Raw genomic sequence first — 16,467 nt, 5'->3', positions numbered from 1 at the left:
ACCCTTTCCATTATTACAGACTAGGCAATGGGGCAAACAAGCCATAGTAAAAAAGAAAATGCATTAGTTTCCATGGAAGCACCATCAAGACATACCCAAAAATCCCTTGCATTGTTCCTCAAAAGTGTGATAATACAAAATGCCAATTAGCCTTCACTAAATCCGATCAGCAGATTACTATCGTACCCGTTATTTATCAATGCAATACCCAATACTTGCAATCTACTTTAAAGGCAATTATACCAGACTGAATAATTGTGAATTGTTGCTAGTAGACATCAAGAGAACTGTATCACGGACACACTGTATTTCTGCTTCCCCAATTTGGTTCCCAAACCAGGTAAACTAGACAACCCAATGGGATACTGGAAGGTGATGTGACCTAGTATTTAGAACTGATGACCATGTAACTGTAGAATCGAGTTTGAATCCTAGGCTTGCTCATTGTCCTGTGATTCTGGGAAAATGTATGAATCCCCTGTGCCTTTTTAAAAAAAAGTTGAATGCCCTCAGCATGGTTTGTGCTATATAAAACTGCAAAATTATGAACATTATATACTCATGGACTACTGTAAAACTATTATCATCCCTCATAATGTGGGAATGAAGTGCTGTGATTTATTTAACGAAGTAGAGCTGGACACGTTTGCCCTTTCGAATTAGAACGATATTGTAAAATTTTAACTAATGTAAGGCTTTTCTTGTTTTGGTATAAATTGGATAGAAAATAAGTAACATTTTACAGGGAGGTTCTTGTGTGTTGTCAAGGTTCAAAGGCTTAATAAGCAGTTAACATCTGGTGACGGCAGCAAGTGGTTAACTCATTGAGCCAGCTTGTGTTTGACACCTTTGCTTATATCCCTATTCAAGTATATAAGCACCTATAGAGTGGGAATTGCTGTGGCTATTTGTCTAACTACCTGTAGTTATGCCAAAAGGAAATATGCTAGTTACATTTACTTAATTTAATTGCAGGTTTATATAGCGCTAGGAATCGACTCCCGGAGGAGTATCTCCGCGCTTCGACCGCTGGGGAACCCGTCCTGGCTCACCCTGAGAGATGGTCCCTAATGGGTATCTCTAAGGTGCGACCAAGCATCCCCGGCGGTCTGGGGGGGCCGTTGTGAAGACGAGGCAAGCTAATGCCCAGAGTTGCCGAGTGTGGTCCCTGACTGGAGTAGGCACCGAGGCGAGAATTATCGAGCCCGCTGACCCTGGTCCACGACCCTGCCACGTCGGGAATCGAACCCTGGTCCCAGGCCGTCCTCTGCTTACGGGTCTGCCGCCTCTAACCAGTGAGCCACACCACTCCACTTGATCATTTATAATGAGAAATCTAAGTGATACTCAAACAACCCATGGTGCACATGTTCATTTCTGAGGAAGTCTGTCTTATTTCCAACATGTTGTCTTTAATATTGATCCTATTTTTTTTGTAAAATGGTCTCTTTCTTTCTTTCAGCTAAAAAATGTTGGACAGTCACAACCTCTGTTTCCAATAACTCATAGCTCGTGTGGGAGTTGGTATCAGTTTGATTTAGCAAGGACTTCAGCTCAAGAAGTCTTTGGAAATAGTTTGTGGATTTGTGGCAAATTTGAAGTGCTGAGGCTCTTAGTAAAGAGTCCACATCTAGATAGTTTCTTAATAATAACTATAATAATAAATGTTATTACATTATGTAATAAAATAATAAAAGCAAGCTCAAGACCCTGTCCTGGAAGGGCTGTGCTCCTTTATTATCATATTCATACACTTCCGTCTGCATCAGCATGGTGTTATTGCTCCAAATCGCCATGGCTGGGTCCTTCCCATTTGTTACTACTGTGTGGGTTTTGAATCCGATGCTAATGCCCGAATATGGCATGGCAGACCTACAAAATCTGTTCATTTACGACCTCTCTAAACACCAACCTCCATACTGAATCTGCGATAGGAGTAATGTCAAAGAGTTGAATATATTGTGGGGGAATGGGCACCTAAGAAACTTGGAATTAGGGATCCCTGTGCTTTTTGGTCTAATGCTTTAATGACTCCCCTCCCCAGCCCCCACCTTCGTGTCCACCCCTACCTTACCAATCAGTTATCAAAGTATTTTTTGTACCTTTCCTCTCCCATGGCTGTGGTGCTACAGAATTAAAGGGAAGAATAATAAGACCTGTGGCAATGGCCTCTTGTTTTTCTTCCTAGCGGAGGTTTGTGATATGGTGGTAGCATTGGAGGGTCTGGTATTGTTTTTGATGTTTACTTAAACGGTAATGAGAAACGTCAGTAATTGTTGACTAGCCTAGGAGTCGAGCCTGCAAAGTAACATTCATACATCGGAGTGAGTAGACATCCATAAGTACAGGTCTATAACCTGTTATGTTTCCACTAAGTTTGTTAATAAATGTATAAACGACCTCATCTTTCTTTTAAGCTACTAATTATTCAAACCGGTCTTGCGTTAATGGAACACTTGCCTGTTAGTGTCTCCCTTTACCCGTTTATGCTTTTCATTGAGTCTCAATTGCACACTATTTACTTTTGAAGCATTTTTAATTTTCGCACACACAAACTACCCTGTGCCCTTCTCTTGAGAATCCCTGTTTCCCTCCACCAATGTCTGACGCAACTGAGTGTCAACTGAGTGTTTGACATTCCGACTGTTATAAGCCACAAGCATGAAAAAAAAACACCTCATAAATGCGGACCGTCTGAAGCATTTGCACCTGTTTCTCTTTCTGTCATATCCGGTACATCTGTATCAGGTGCCAGAGCCAATGAAGTTAGCAAATATGTAACACCAAACTTCCTTGGTTTGCACTTTTTGATTAATATTTTCCTGTGTACATATATCTTACAAACACAATTTATTTTTCTTGTGGAAACTTTGTATTACATTTTTTCTTAAATCAGTCTCAGGAAGGCATTTCAATTTTTAATACACTTGCTTCTATATTTTCACAAGACAATTCATATTCTCTTGTATAAGTGATTAAGAAAGTTGATTTGTTGAAGAGAAACAGGTTTCATTGCAAAAAAAAAAGAAAAAAACTGCCTAGCATTTGAAATTATATTTATGGTTTTGTGATCTGTAAAGTACATGTGATTTCTAACCATGCATTATGATTCTAGAAGGAATGAAAATACTCTTTCTGTCTTTACCTTTAGATCCAGTGCTGCTTCTCCATTGAATAAGGTAATTCTCAGTATTTTCTGAATGAAGGCAAAACACTTTAGAAATCTGTGATTACTAATACTTCAAGACGTAACAAAAGGCATGATAAGTTTGTTTGCTGAATACATTGCACTATGTAAGAACACAAATCAACCCTGACAAGACTTTGTTCTAACGAAAAAAAAAGAAAAGGTGAGCAGTTGGGTCGATGTCCCTTTTTGCAAAAGCAAATTCTTATTCGCTGACTATCCGAAAGGCAGGGGCCCCTTGGGCATTATTGACTGTTATAGTCACCTGCATCCCTCAGTGATCTAGATCTGAAGACTGCTGGGTACTTTTTTAGTGGCGCATCCTGTGCTTTGGACACCGCGCCAATGCTCTGTACCAATATACATAATAACAATAACTACCATACTCAACACCTGAGAGGGCTCAGTGGAAGTTAGATGATTCCAGATTAATTGCACCTTAGACTGACGCTCTGCCTCAGCCTGATTCTAGCAGCCCCGAGCAGATTGGGTTTCCTGGAATGCCAAAGCCTATGTCAAACATTTTACTATTGCTCACCGATTACAAAGGAGGCCATGCTTATGAGTTATTATGTGACTGGTCGTAAAAGACTAATTGGCAAGATGATTTGCTTGCCCATGAAGATATGATTACACCTCAGACCACTGTCTAGTCATTAACTGTGTTTCATTATCTTTTGAATGTTAACTTAGTTATAAAATGTTCTGGGAACCGAAATCCCATTTAAGAGTTCTCCACTTGATCTAACAAGGTACCCTATTTAGGTAATCACCAACATGCCAAGATAGTGAGGAAAGGAGTGAACTCCTGCGGGCGATACAAACTTGCATGGAAAATTTTGCTAAATTATGTATAAAGGTGTACCTTTCTTGCTACTCTTATTTCTTGCTTTCTTCCGTGATCAACGTTATTGTATGGTTTTACGGTAGTTGGCCTTACAAAAATGTGCAGTATTAAATATTCTTTTTCTGAATTAACAGCGCCTTGGCTGTTTATGGTCAGCCTGATTTTGTATTCTCTTCGTAGGTGAGCTAGATTTGCAAGTGAAGCTATTGCCTGTATTAGTCTCACAAAGGGGTGTGAAATTATGCAAACAATTGCCCTGAGACTCTTTTTTTGTTTTGCTCTTCAGTGAGAATGGCAGTGTGAGCACCGATAACATAGCAAGTGTCTGGTACAAGGGGCAATACCTCCCCAATAGCAACATAAATAGTGGCTTTGCGGACGAAAGCTAAAATAGAACGATATTGTAAAACTCTTACTAATGTAAGGCTTTTCTTGTTTTGGTATAAATTGGATAGAAAATAAGTAACATTTTACAGGGAGGTTCTTGTGTGTTGTCAAGTGAATATTTAGGGAAATGTGTTGCAAATGATACGTTTTAAATCTTGTTGGGATAGGACATTTAATAACATATAAATCTAGGTGTTTGAAGCATATGGTGCTGCAGATCACATACTGTAAACACTCCTGCCAGCTAGTGTTGAGTGAGGACAAAGCAAGCTATTTTTGATCGAAGCGGTTTCCACCTCTTGGTAATTTGTGATACATGCTCTGACACTCACAATGCATTAAGACATAAACGCTAACTTAGATTGGTATTGGAGCACTCGAGCCATCAGTCTGACAAGACGGTGGAAAAAACAGAGTACAGAAGCTAAGAACTTCAACGTCAGGAGACAGGAAAAGAAAGCTGCACCACACAGGAGCTTTGGGCACCATCAACTTCTTCGGAGCTGAAATAGACAAAGAAAACTGGCGTTGGGTCGTATACGGATGGCTTGTGTGGAGGGAGGTTTAGGAGAATACATCGTTTATCGTAGTTGCTATAGTTAGTTCCTGTGTTAGGCCCAGCATTAGCACTGTAACCTCTGTCTGCCAAGGAATACAGCAATGTGCCTGTCGCAGCACTTCGCCACTTACCTGCCGTGAGGGCAACGGCCTGTCCTGCATTATCCAGCGCCGTGAGGGGAACGGCTGAACGGAAAAGCTGAGCACTTCCACCGGGGTGAGTGAACTCCAACCCCCAGGTGCCCCGGCGGCCGAGTCGCGTCCCTGACGCTACCTTCGCGCCAGGAGGCGCCTGAAAAGCAGGGAACACCTCTCGCAACGCGAGTCGCGCGCGGGAGCGCCCGGGGCTAAGCCCGGGCAAAGGGCGGGCCCTCTGTGGCCCTCAGAGGCCTGAGGAGACTGGACTGGGCCAGGGACCCTGTAGCGCCCCAATCTGACTGTCATCGTGCTGTGTGCACGTAAGAACTTAACTTTTATAAATTGTTACTATTGTTGTTTTTACTTGACTGTGAGTGAGTACGCTAGTGTGTATCTGTTTGTAAGTTGATAGCCTCACTGCTTATGATGTCCAAACCCAAAACTGATAAGGTTAAGGTAGGCCCTGCGTCATTGGATAATTTCTTGGTTAGGAAAGTAAACCAAATTAACAATAACAGACGTGCATCGTTGGGGAAGGCCAACATGACAGGGGACTTACTAGAAACACCCCCTGATATTACCCCACCCATAGACCTTGTTGCTAATATTACTGATCTCATTTCTATTGACCCCCCTGTGCCCATCTCAGTGAGTGTTGAGGTCTATGCTGACCCACCAGTACAGCTAATTGATGATACCGATGTTTTGAATGAGACCCAAACTGTAACCCAACCTGAAAATAGGCCCTTGAGAACCTGTAGAACAGTATCTCAAAAAGATAATGGTAAACCTAATAACTCCAAGGCTAAAAAAAAGGATGGTAAAACGACTAGTGGCTCTGCTGCTATAACCCCCTTTGTCTTTACGGGCACTAATGGTAATGGGGGTCATCAAAATTCTGAATTGCTTGCCTCTTTAATAAAAAATCTTGAAGCTTCATTAACATCAAAAATTGAAGAGCTTATCAAGCCTTTAATTAATAAGATTGATAATTTAGCAAAGGAAGTTATAAGGCTGGGTGGTCTGTTATCATCACATAAGACGGCAACATTCGATGGTTCAGTTCACTGTGGGGGGAAAGGGAAAGAATCTGATAAAGCCAATGATACACGGAATAAGGATAGGGATAGGGGGAATACTGTTATAGTGGCACCAGCGGAGCCTGATAGATCTAACATATTGGATACCCCAGTGGTACCAGCCCCGCAACCACAACCATCTATAACACCTCAAAACAGTAGAACCCTTAGTCACCCAAGGCACAATCGCTACTTAAACCTACCACCTGACTGTGCTCCATATGTGGCAGTACTAACTAATGTCCCTCCTTGCGGCACACATCCTGCATCTCCTTATGATGAGTCCCATAGTTCCTTGAAAAACAAGACTGTAGCGTGGCTTAACAAAAATTGTGGTTTTCCCATAGCATACTCTGACCAGATAATGGTAGTTAGACGCGTGAATTGGGTGGGACCCTCTAGAAAATCTAGCTCTGGAGACTGTATAGTCATTAATTTTAAACACCCTCAGCATGTGGCGACTGTTCTCTTGAGAGCTTCTTCACTGGTCTATAATGAAAATAGTATCTGTGTACGCCCGCTAGGCTACTTTTATGCGCATCTCTGTAAACCTACACCACAACAGAGCTTAACCAGGCGGGCGTTTGAACCATACACCCCTGTTCAAGATTCTCAATTCTTTTATAACATCATGAATCCTTGTAGGTCAGTTGGACCCATTGATGGTTATAACAGGAGTAATAGTGTTGGCCCTTATCGGTATGGCACGGATCTAACTACACAGAACAGGTATGAAGCATTATCTGGCCTTGAAATGTGCGACTGACGGATGGCACCTGCGGCTCAGGATACTGTGGCTACAGGTGAACTTACAAATATAATCTCAGATATCCCGGAGGTTACTAACCCAGCATGCCAAGCTATTTCTTGGAATATTGCAGGTCTTGCGGCGAAAATGTGTGATGAAAATTGGGTGACCTACATCAAACAGTTTTCGATCATCTGTTTACAAGAAACCTGGGAGGTGGGCTGTAACCTCTTTTTGGAAGGTTACAAGGCATTTTATGTACCCGCTTTGCCATCTTTAAGGGGTAGGCCGAAGGGGGGCCTCGTAATTTTTATTTCAATATTATTACCTTGCGGAGTACGCAGAGTTGAAGCCAAGCACACAGGTGTATTGGGCTTGGTCTTATCTGGAGGAAATGTCAGTGTGGGTTTGGTGAATTTCTACAATGCTATCTATGACAGTGAGGCTAGGAATGACATTTTTTTCCTACATTCTTTTGTTTCTAATAATATGAAAGACCTAGGCCATAACTTGTTGATTATGGGGGATTTTAATTTACATCCCTGTATAGATCCTTTACATAAATGCTTACCTGAAATGTTTTGTGAACGTGCATGTTATCTCCATATGGAACACACTAAGGAGGGGGAATTGTGTAACAATCTGATGGATGATCTTGACCTTTCTTTGGCGATGTCTTTTAAAGACCCTTTGTATTGTTTTGATATCCCAACCTTTAAGGGACATGGTAGGGGCACCTTTATAGACCATATACTGGCCTCTCGGACGATGCACATTTTTTTAGACTCTTTTTGCATTGTCTCGAGCGAGTTCAGTGACCATAATCCCTTAACAATCTGCTTGAAATGCCCCTGGGCAAAGAAGGGAAATAAGACCATTACTCAAGGTAGTTTGGGAACAACTGACGGCAGGAGGAGGTTAAAATGGTCATTGGAATCTGCAGATATCCTCTACAAAAATATTGTTGAGAGCTGTACAGAGGAGATCAAAGTTTGCATGATTGAGGGGGGTGACCCCAGGCTAGTGCTAGAATCCTATCAAAATGTGTCGGAGAAGGTGTCAGCGCTTCTTACTGTTCCTAATAAAAATCAGGCTAAAACAGGCCCGAAATGGTTCAGCCATGACTGCACCAAAGCTGCTCGCAATTTAAGGATCGCTTTGTCAGCCTCACCGAGGAACCGGGAGGAGGTAAAAGCCTGCAGGAAAGAATATAAGGCTATTACCATCGCCCGTAAGGAGCTCCTTAGGAAGGAGGCTTGGCAGGAATTACTTGATCCCTCCACCCTGAAGAGCAGCACCAAGTTCTGGGCACTGGTTAAAAAACCTTTTTTGACCAATGACCCGTGTAATGAACTTGCTTGCTGCATAACTAAAGCAGAATGGGAAAGCCACTTTAAAAGTCTGTACTTTCTAGAGGGTGCTGGAACTAGTGCTGCTGCCCCACTTGTGGGGAGCAGTAATATAACATTTGAAATAAGCGAGGTTCGGGTTGCCATCTTGGGCCTTACATCCAATAAAGCGCCAGGTCCTGATGGAATTCCGCCGGACCTTTATAAATATGATCCAGCTTTCTGGGCTCCAATTCTGGCTACTGTATTTAATGCTGCAGCCAGAGTAGGCTGTCCGGAAACTTGGGGATTATCAACCATAGTCCCTATCTTCAAGAAAGGTGACAGGGGAAGTCCTCTTTGTTATCGACCAATATCCCTTATCGATTCACTGGTTAAAATCATGGGGAGAGTTTTACTTCAACGTCTAGTAAGCTGGGCGACTGATAATAATATTATGTCAACTTGTCAATATGGTTTCTGTGAAGGCCGCTCTACCATAACTCAGTGCCTTAATTTGTTTCTTATTTTGAATAAATACACTGTTGTTCAAAAAGGAGTAATTCACTTAGCCTTCATGGATCTGTCGTCAGCCTTCGACTGTGTCAACAGGGGGAGGCTGTGGCAGACCATGAGGGACAAAGGCGTTGACAGGGGGATTGTGGATTTCCTTGCGGACCTACATAATGACACAAGAGCCAATGTGAGGTTCTCAGTGAATGGGGAAACCACAGGCAAGTTTAGTACTAACAAAGGAGTACGGCAGGGGTGTATTCTGGCCCCATTTCTTTTTAACTTTTATATAAACGACCTAGAGTCTGCATTGCAAGAGATAAAATCAGATTGTCCAAGAGCAGGAGAGAGGGGCATTCCCTTGCTTTTATACGCGGATGACGCGGTTTTAATATCACGAACAGAGAAGGGTCTCCAAGCACTGCTGAATGCTTTTAATAACTTCATGTCTGACAGGGATCTCATGGTTAATTATTCGAAATCTTACATTATGCATGTTGGCCGTCAACCAAAAAAGAAGTTTGTTTTTAAATTAAATGATGTTGTGATCCCTGTTACTAATACATTTTCATATTTGGGTGTTTTATTTGATACGAAGCTCAATTGGGCTCCACATCTGGCCAGAAAGAAGGGTGAAATGACCAGAGTGAATGCCTCGATTTTTAATTTTGCCAGTAATTTGGGGAAAAAGCCGATGGTGGCTATGATGCAACTATATAGTGCTAAATCCATATCTACCGCAGTATACGGCAGTGAGATATGGGGCTACACAAATGGTGAACAAATACAAATAGCCGAAAATAACTTCTTAAAGCGCTTGTTGTGTGTCCCAGGTAGTACACCGAACTTAGCTGTACATGAAGAGCTTGGCTGTCAGTATGTTTCAGACATTGTCGGTTTGAAACCACTGGTATGCTGGATCAAATTATGGCTAAGCCAGGATATTCCCTTAACCCACCAGATACTGGAAGATCTTGTTTCAATGGATTATGCCATGTGTGTACCCTGGCTCAAATATTTAAAGTCCCAATTTTTGAAGCTTGGGCGCCTAAATATGTTTGAAAATCCGGGGGATATAGTCACGGGTGATGTTGCAGTAATTAAGAGGGCTTTTTTTATGAATTGTAGTGCCCTAAGAGATGAAGTTGAGCTCTTGAAACCAAATGTTAGAAAGTACATCATGTTGAGAACATGTGACACTATGGAAATGTACCTAACAGGCTCCTTTACCTCCCATGACAAGTTTTTGCTGACTCGATTTAGATTCAACATCTTCCACCACATTTTAATCAGACCAAAGTTGGACATTTTTAAAAAATCGGCAGCATCCTGTGGCTGCGACGGGAAGTCTCCACAGGACATGCTGCATTTTATATTTTTATGCACATTTTATGAATACCCCCGTAGGCGGTATCTTGTTACTCTTTTAAGAAAATTAAATTTTAAACAAATCAGACCCGCTCTTGTATATTTACAGCTACTGCATTCTGATTGTGTTCTCCAGGTGTTAGAATATTTAAAATTATCTGTGAGAATAAGAAAATGCTTAGATGAATAACTGTGATTTTCTGCCTGAAGTATCTTTTTGCACTATTGCATATGGGCTCGACTTGCACTTGCACTTTTTCTGTACCGATCTTGTTTACTCACTCTGTCAAGAAATTCATATGTCTTATGTACTTATTTTATACTGACTTTGTAACTTTGTGATGTTTTTAAATGAAATGTATAATGTATCGTACTTTTATGGATTGCAATATATCCGAAATAAAGTCATTTTGAATTGAATTGAAATAGTATCCTTATAAAGTCATAAGAATCAGATCCATATTTAGTAAATAGCCCATGCAGTCCAAAGCACGGCAAGGCTACTCCCATAGACTCCTAGAAAGCACAACGCGTTCTTTAAACAAACCAAGCCTCCAGCAGCCCGGGAATTCCTTTTTGTTTTGATTTGCAAAAGAACTCCTGGAGTCCAGAAAGAACTGTTAGTTCTTAGTGACGTCTTATGTCCAACCTTACGTCAAACCCGGCACCTTTCAAGTAAAAATATACCAACGTTGCCTTAAGCAAAAAACACGGTGATGTGGAGCAGAGCGGTTATCTACTTATCTGGAGCCCAGCTGATGTGAGAGCCGAAGGAAACCGCCCCTCTCCTTTTGACAAGCTGGAGAAGCTGCCTTTTCTCACGCCGAGAAAATCCAGCTCCAGGGTTCCCAAGTTGCTCTCGCGGGTTGCTGGGAGATCGAGTCGTGAAACGCAAGATAAAATACCTCCTTCATTCTAGAACAAGGTATGGAACTGATTAAAACCTTAGAGAGAATTCTTGATTCCTATACTTGGCAAAAAACCCAACTTAACTTAAAAACTGCAACTTACTTACTCCGTCCCACGTATTAGGCTTAGGTCAGGTACACTGGGGTTGGCGTATCTTAGAAGCACCAGTTGAGTTTGTTAGTCAATGTTTTTATGTATGTATATATTTTATTCATTTTAAAGTATCATATGGCTAAGAAACCATATCAATGCTTTTACAGTATTATTTCATAATACTACTTTTACTGTACGCACTTTACAATGAGTATTGCAATTATGGCAATTCATTTCTCTTGCATGAGAAAGAAGACTGCTCAATAAAATAACACCTTTTTATTGAAAACGCCCGTCTCTCTATTTCTCTGCACTCTGGTGAAACTAAGCATGCACGATTGACTGAGTGAAATAGCTGCCTATTGTTTTCACACGACTCTAGAGATACACTCTCTATTCTGAGGGAGCCAAGTTGTCATGTTTATGCGGTTGTCAGAAACTGAATCCCTTCTTGTCTAATCAGGGAAGTTCACTCCTCCCTGTTCATTCAAAAGTTTCTAGTGACCTCTGAGCGAGCTGGAAAACCTAAATTACGTTTAACATAGTCAGTAGAGACCTAGATGACCTCAGTCCTACGTCTACACTGCTGTTTATGTTATTCCAATGCGCAGAGCCTATTGGAAAAATAGAAACCACACTACACATCAATGAGTTTTCCAAAGACCTTTGTAGCAGGAGCAGAAGGCTATAACCTCAGATCTGTGGGTGCTTTCATCATCACCCAGTGCTACTGCCTGGAATTCCGCAGCACCCCACTGAATATTTCACCCTACCATTACAGCATCAGCCAAGACCAACTACATATTATGTAATGACAAGTGCAGATGTTAGTTCAAAAGAAAACTATAGACCCTTTCCCTCCACATCAGTGAGGGCAATGCATCTATATTCTGTACTTTCTGATACCCAAGAACAATGGGATATTGCAATCAATACTTCATTTACAACCTCTCAATTGATACATCACTTTGGAGCACTGCAAGTTGACAAATAGCCAATACATCATTGCACTACTCTGCATCGGAGACTTCGTAACATCCTCTACCTAAAGGATGCCTACTGCTTTATCCCCATCCACTCAGCTCAGTATCAGCACCTCAGGTTTGTGGTAAGTGGAGTTCACTATTAAGTCACAGTCCTAACCCTTGGGGTAACAACAGCCCTTCGGGTAGTTACCAAAGGTCTGGCAGGGATCGCGGAACATATTGGGACATCTGGAAGCAATCACCTTCATCCACACCAAGAAGTCTATGACCCAAAATCTCATGTTTGTCCACATCATTGGCAACAGTTTTTGGGAGTCATCCCCATAACAGTCGTAGGCAAAAACTGCCTCAGCAACAAGCGGGTAATGGCATTTCAAAGGCATCATCCCCGTCACCAAACATCATGTCTGTTGACAGGGGTGCATGAACACCCTCTGCAAGATTGGCTTGCAAGAAAATGGTCACAGGTTACTGGGCAGTGGCAAGAACCACTATTATTGGAGCCCAGCATCCAGTACGAACTGCAGTGGGCAGAACAGTTACTTATTACTGGGCTGGTTGATCTTTGACCCCCCCTGCTGCAATTGACCATAAACAGTGACACCTCCCTCAGGAAGTGGGGAGCACATATAGATCAGGTCACACTTCAGGGAAGGTGGTCTCCTTAGCAACCTTGAGTTCACATCGGCATTCTGGAACTGCTGGCAATTCAGTTGATGCTGCAAGCATTTCACTCCCTCATTACCAACAAAGCAGTGTCAATCTCACTGACCAAATGACCACAGTGTATGACACACAGACACTTGGGTGTGTACTCTTATCACAGTTGTCCAAGCTAATGCAAACAATTTGGCATTGGGCCATTCATTATTATCATGTCTTCCTTCTAGTGGAACACCTCCCTAGAGTGGACATTGACTTTGCGGATCTGCTCAGCAGGACGGGTCAACAAAGATCCTAATGCTAAATCAACACTCAAATACTTCAGCAATACTTCCGCTGTTGGGGGACCCTAGCAGTGGACCGGTTTACCACGTGTGAGAACATAAAATGCAAAATGTTAACTTTAGGTACGCACACTAACAGTCCCTAGGCAACACACTATAAATCAGCTGATCACAGACATCTGCTTATGCTTTTCCCTGACTATTGCTCCTTCCGTATGTATGAGGGTAATTCTCCTTGATCCAATATGGTACCTGCTGCTCCTGGAAATATATATTCATCCCTCAAAAAAAGCAACTACTATGCCCAGATTTTTTCATTTTCATACAGCTTCATGATCAGCTGTGCCATCCCAACCCCAGGGCATTAAAACTTGTGAATTGATTCCTGAGGCCTTAGAATTTCACCAGCTGCAATTTCCAGAGTGCTTCCAAATTCAAAGCCGGGTTTGGTGGATTAGTGAGCTAACTCATCCACTGTAGGGGCTTGTTTTGGTCACAGGTTCAAATTCCGGCGTGTCCACTCAGCCTCTCCTCCTTCTGAGGTCGATACAATGAGTACCATTGAGTTGGGTAACAATAAATATCTGTTATTTAGTGCCCAAGTGCCCTTCTGGATGAACGTGCACTTTACAAATACACATTATATTATGTTAGGTCTTAAAGAAGCCAGGATGCCTGGCCATAAGATGTGACTAAATAAAAAAGATTTGTCCCATACTGTACTAACCTCTATGAGCAGTCCTTGGATATCACCGTTCTCAAGATACCCAGAAACTGAATGGAACCACTTGTTGTCCTCACCTTGTTGCAGTAGCTGTGGATTGATTCCACACAGTGTGCTCTTACAGAGTGTGAGGGGAAGGCATTAAATGTAGGTGTCATTTCAATTTCTGCTGATGATTTGAAATAGTCGCTAAGGTCACGTTGGCTTGCAATGAAGATTGAGCTTCCTTGAGTTCCTTATCTGGTGTTAGATGAGATGATATGGAAGTGATAAAGAGTTCCAATCCAATTTGTAGAGCGCAGAGCTGCTTCCAAAGAAGCGCCTTGGTGCTAGTGACAAGCAACTTGTCAGGCAATTACAGACTGGAAGATTTTAAGCATCTAGAATTAGATAAAAAGAAAGTTCTTAAGATTCTTTTTTAAAATTGTTTCAGAGGGTGCCTACGTAACCTAAGCAGAAGAGAGTTCCAGAGTTGGGTGTAAAATAAACAAAGGATCTGCCACTTCTTCTGGCTATACGAACCTTAGGGACTTGCAGCAATTTAAAATTGTTGGATCTAAGTGTCCTAACTTGAAGGTAAGGTTTAAGTCTGTTCCATAAGTACAGATGTCCTTTCCGGTGTAAGGCTAGTTCGATCAAATAGGCCGGAAGCACAAACTATTGGCAAAATAGAATCCGGAAGTTACCATAGTATGGACAATGATCTTTAAAGTCTATTCTGGGACTAAATGCAGCATTCTTTTCAAAGACTTGAGTTTAGCAAAGCAAAAAGAAGAAATTACCTGAATTTGAGATTCAAAAGAAACATTAGTATCATATTTGATACCCAAATGTCTTACTGTTGAGGAGGAAGTGGGAGAAGAACCAAGCTCAACTGGCCAACATCTGCAGGGATCTGAAGAGCATTTTATTTGTCCCCCCCAAAAATAGTTTTCTCAGATTTTAATTTGAGAAAATTATTTTACATCCACTCAACCACTTCTTTCAAACACTGCTAGAATGAAGTCAACACCGCAACGTGATTCGTGCGCAGACAGAGTTGCCTCTGGCGCTCCTACAGCACGCCCGCTGTGCATGTCCACTGAGCGTACACAACATTGCCCCATTTTTATACCCAAAAGATTGCTTGGATTTTGAGCTGGCTCCAGCCACTATATCGCGACTAAAGCAATATGGCGTCTCTGTGTTGGAAAGTTCTCAAAAGGTGACAAAGGCAACCGTTCCCACCCAAAAAATAAAGTTGAAATGCCACAATTCTCCTCACTCCTTTGAACAGATTCCTTCAAACAATTAAAAGGTTAAAAAAATGTAGCTGTTAAAACATGCGATTACTAAGCAATTCAACCGATGCATGTCCATGGCATAGCCCCGTTTATATTCCAAAAAGATTGCTCGGACGTTGAGCTGGCTTCAACCACTAGAGAATAAGTAAAACAAAATGTCACCTCTGTGGTGCAAAGTTCTTGAAACTGAAATAAGCAACTGCTATCACCAAAAAACAGTTAAAATTGCAACACAACTTTCCTCTCACCCCTTTTAACAGATTCCCTCTTAGAATTAAACATTTTTATTTAAGCTTGCAACTACCAAGCAATTCAGACACTGCATGTCCATGAGATGGCCCTGCTTTTATGCCCAAAAGATTGCTCTGACATTGAGCTAGCTCCAACAGCTCCAACGCTACTAAAACAAAATGCTGCTTCTGTGGATGAAGGTTTGGATTAAAATCACTCTTTTAGGCCTGTGAAAACTCATGCAAACGTTTATTCCCATTGTAGACAGTCACATTCACTGCGATAATGCACAAGTTGTTGTAAGCATAGCAAGTAATTAGCACCTATCTATTTTACATACCTAGTAATGCAACAGTATTAGGCAATCATATAGCATCTCTGCCAGCGTTCTTGAATTTGCTTTAGGATCTTTTCAAGAAGCCACTCTTCACCTAATCATTTAAGTTTTCTGCTTTGTCTTTAGAAAGTTTTTCTCAGTGGTCTTTACAGCAAATCTTCCATAGTTCAAGGTCAAATGAAGTTACAGATATCCGTTCCTGAAATTCTAGGTCAAACTAATGACCTTGAAATTATCTCCAAGGTCAGTGCTCACAATACTCCACCAAGAAAAATGAAGGAAAACCTCCTGCCACTCATCTTGGCAGGTCTCAAGTGCGCCACAAAAATTCCATTCTTTACTGAGTCTGTTTGGTGGTTGTTAAATGTACTCTTGGGAATAGAATAATAATTGTCCCTGAAGAAGGTTGCTTACATTGCAAGGCCTTCTGTAAACTCCCCCTGTCACCAGATTGAATCGGACTGCTCCACAGTCTGAATCCCTGCTGTTGTAGTTCCACATTGACTGACAGTGCGCATTTGGTGTGGCTTTTTTTCATTGCCCTGCCCCACTCTTCTGTCATGAGACAAAAAGGCTCCAAGATGGACACCACAGGCTCCATTTAGCACAATGATCCACAAGGTGCCCTTTTGGAATCCCAAAATGTTTTAGGTTAACAGTTTTTCACTACCAGGACATGTAAAACTTAGTTACATGTCCTACTTTTTAAAACCGAGCTGATGGAAAGCCAAAGCATTTTGGGCTGTAAGCTCTTCGTCAGGGGTCACTATTATAAAGAAAAGGATCATTGCATATGAATAAATA

The 16,467-nt window shown here is 41.7% G+C and overlaps 1 protein-coding gene across 11 annotated transcripts in view; it reads left to right on the top strand.

The window, feature by feature from the left end:
- Positions 1 to 16,467, top strand: part of SNAP91 (synaptosome associated protein 91) — a 742,345-nt gene that overhangs the window by 459,018 nt on the left and 266,860 nt on the right. For all 11 annotated transcript variants that reach the window (XM_086926569.1, XM_086926565.1, XM_086926568.1 and 8 more), the window contains one exon: positions 3,152 to 3,179. In XM_086926569.1, the coding sequence (XP_086782695.1) occupies positions 3,152 to 3,179 (28 nt within the window). The remainder of the gene's footprint in view (positions 1 to 3,151; positions 3,180 to 16,467) is intronic.

Source organism: Lissotriton vulgaris, chromosome 6 (assembly GCF_964263255.1).
Source record: "Lissotriton vulgaris chromosome 6, aLisVul1.2, whole genome shotgun sequence".
NCBI lineage: Eukaryota > Metazoa > Chordata > Amphibia > Caudata > Salamandridae > Lissotriton > Lissotriton vulgaris.
This window is presented reverse-complemented; position numbering and strand designations above follow the sequence as displayed.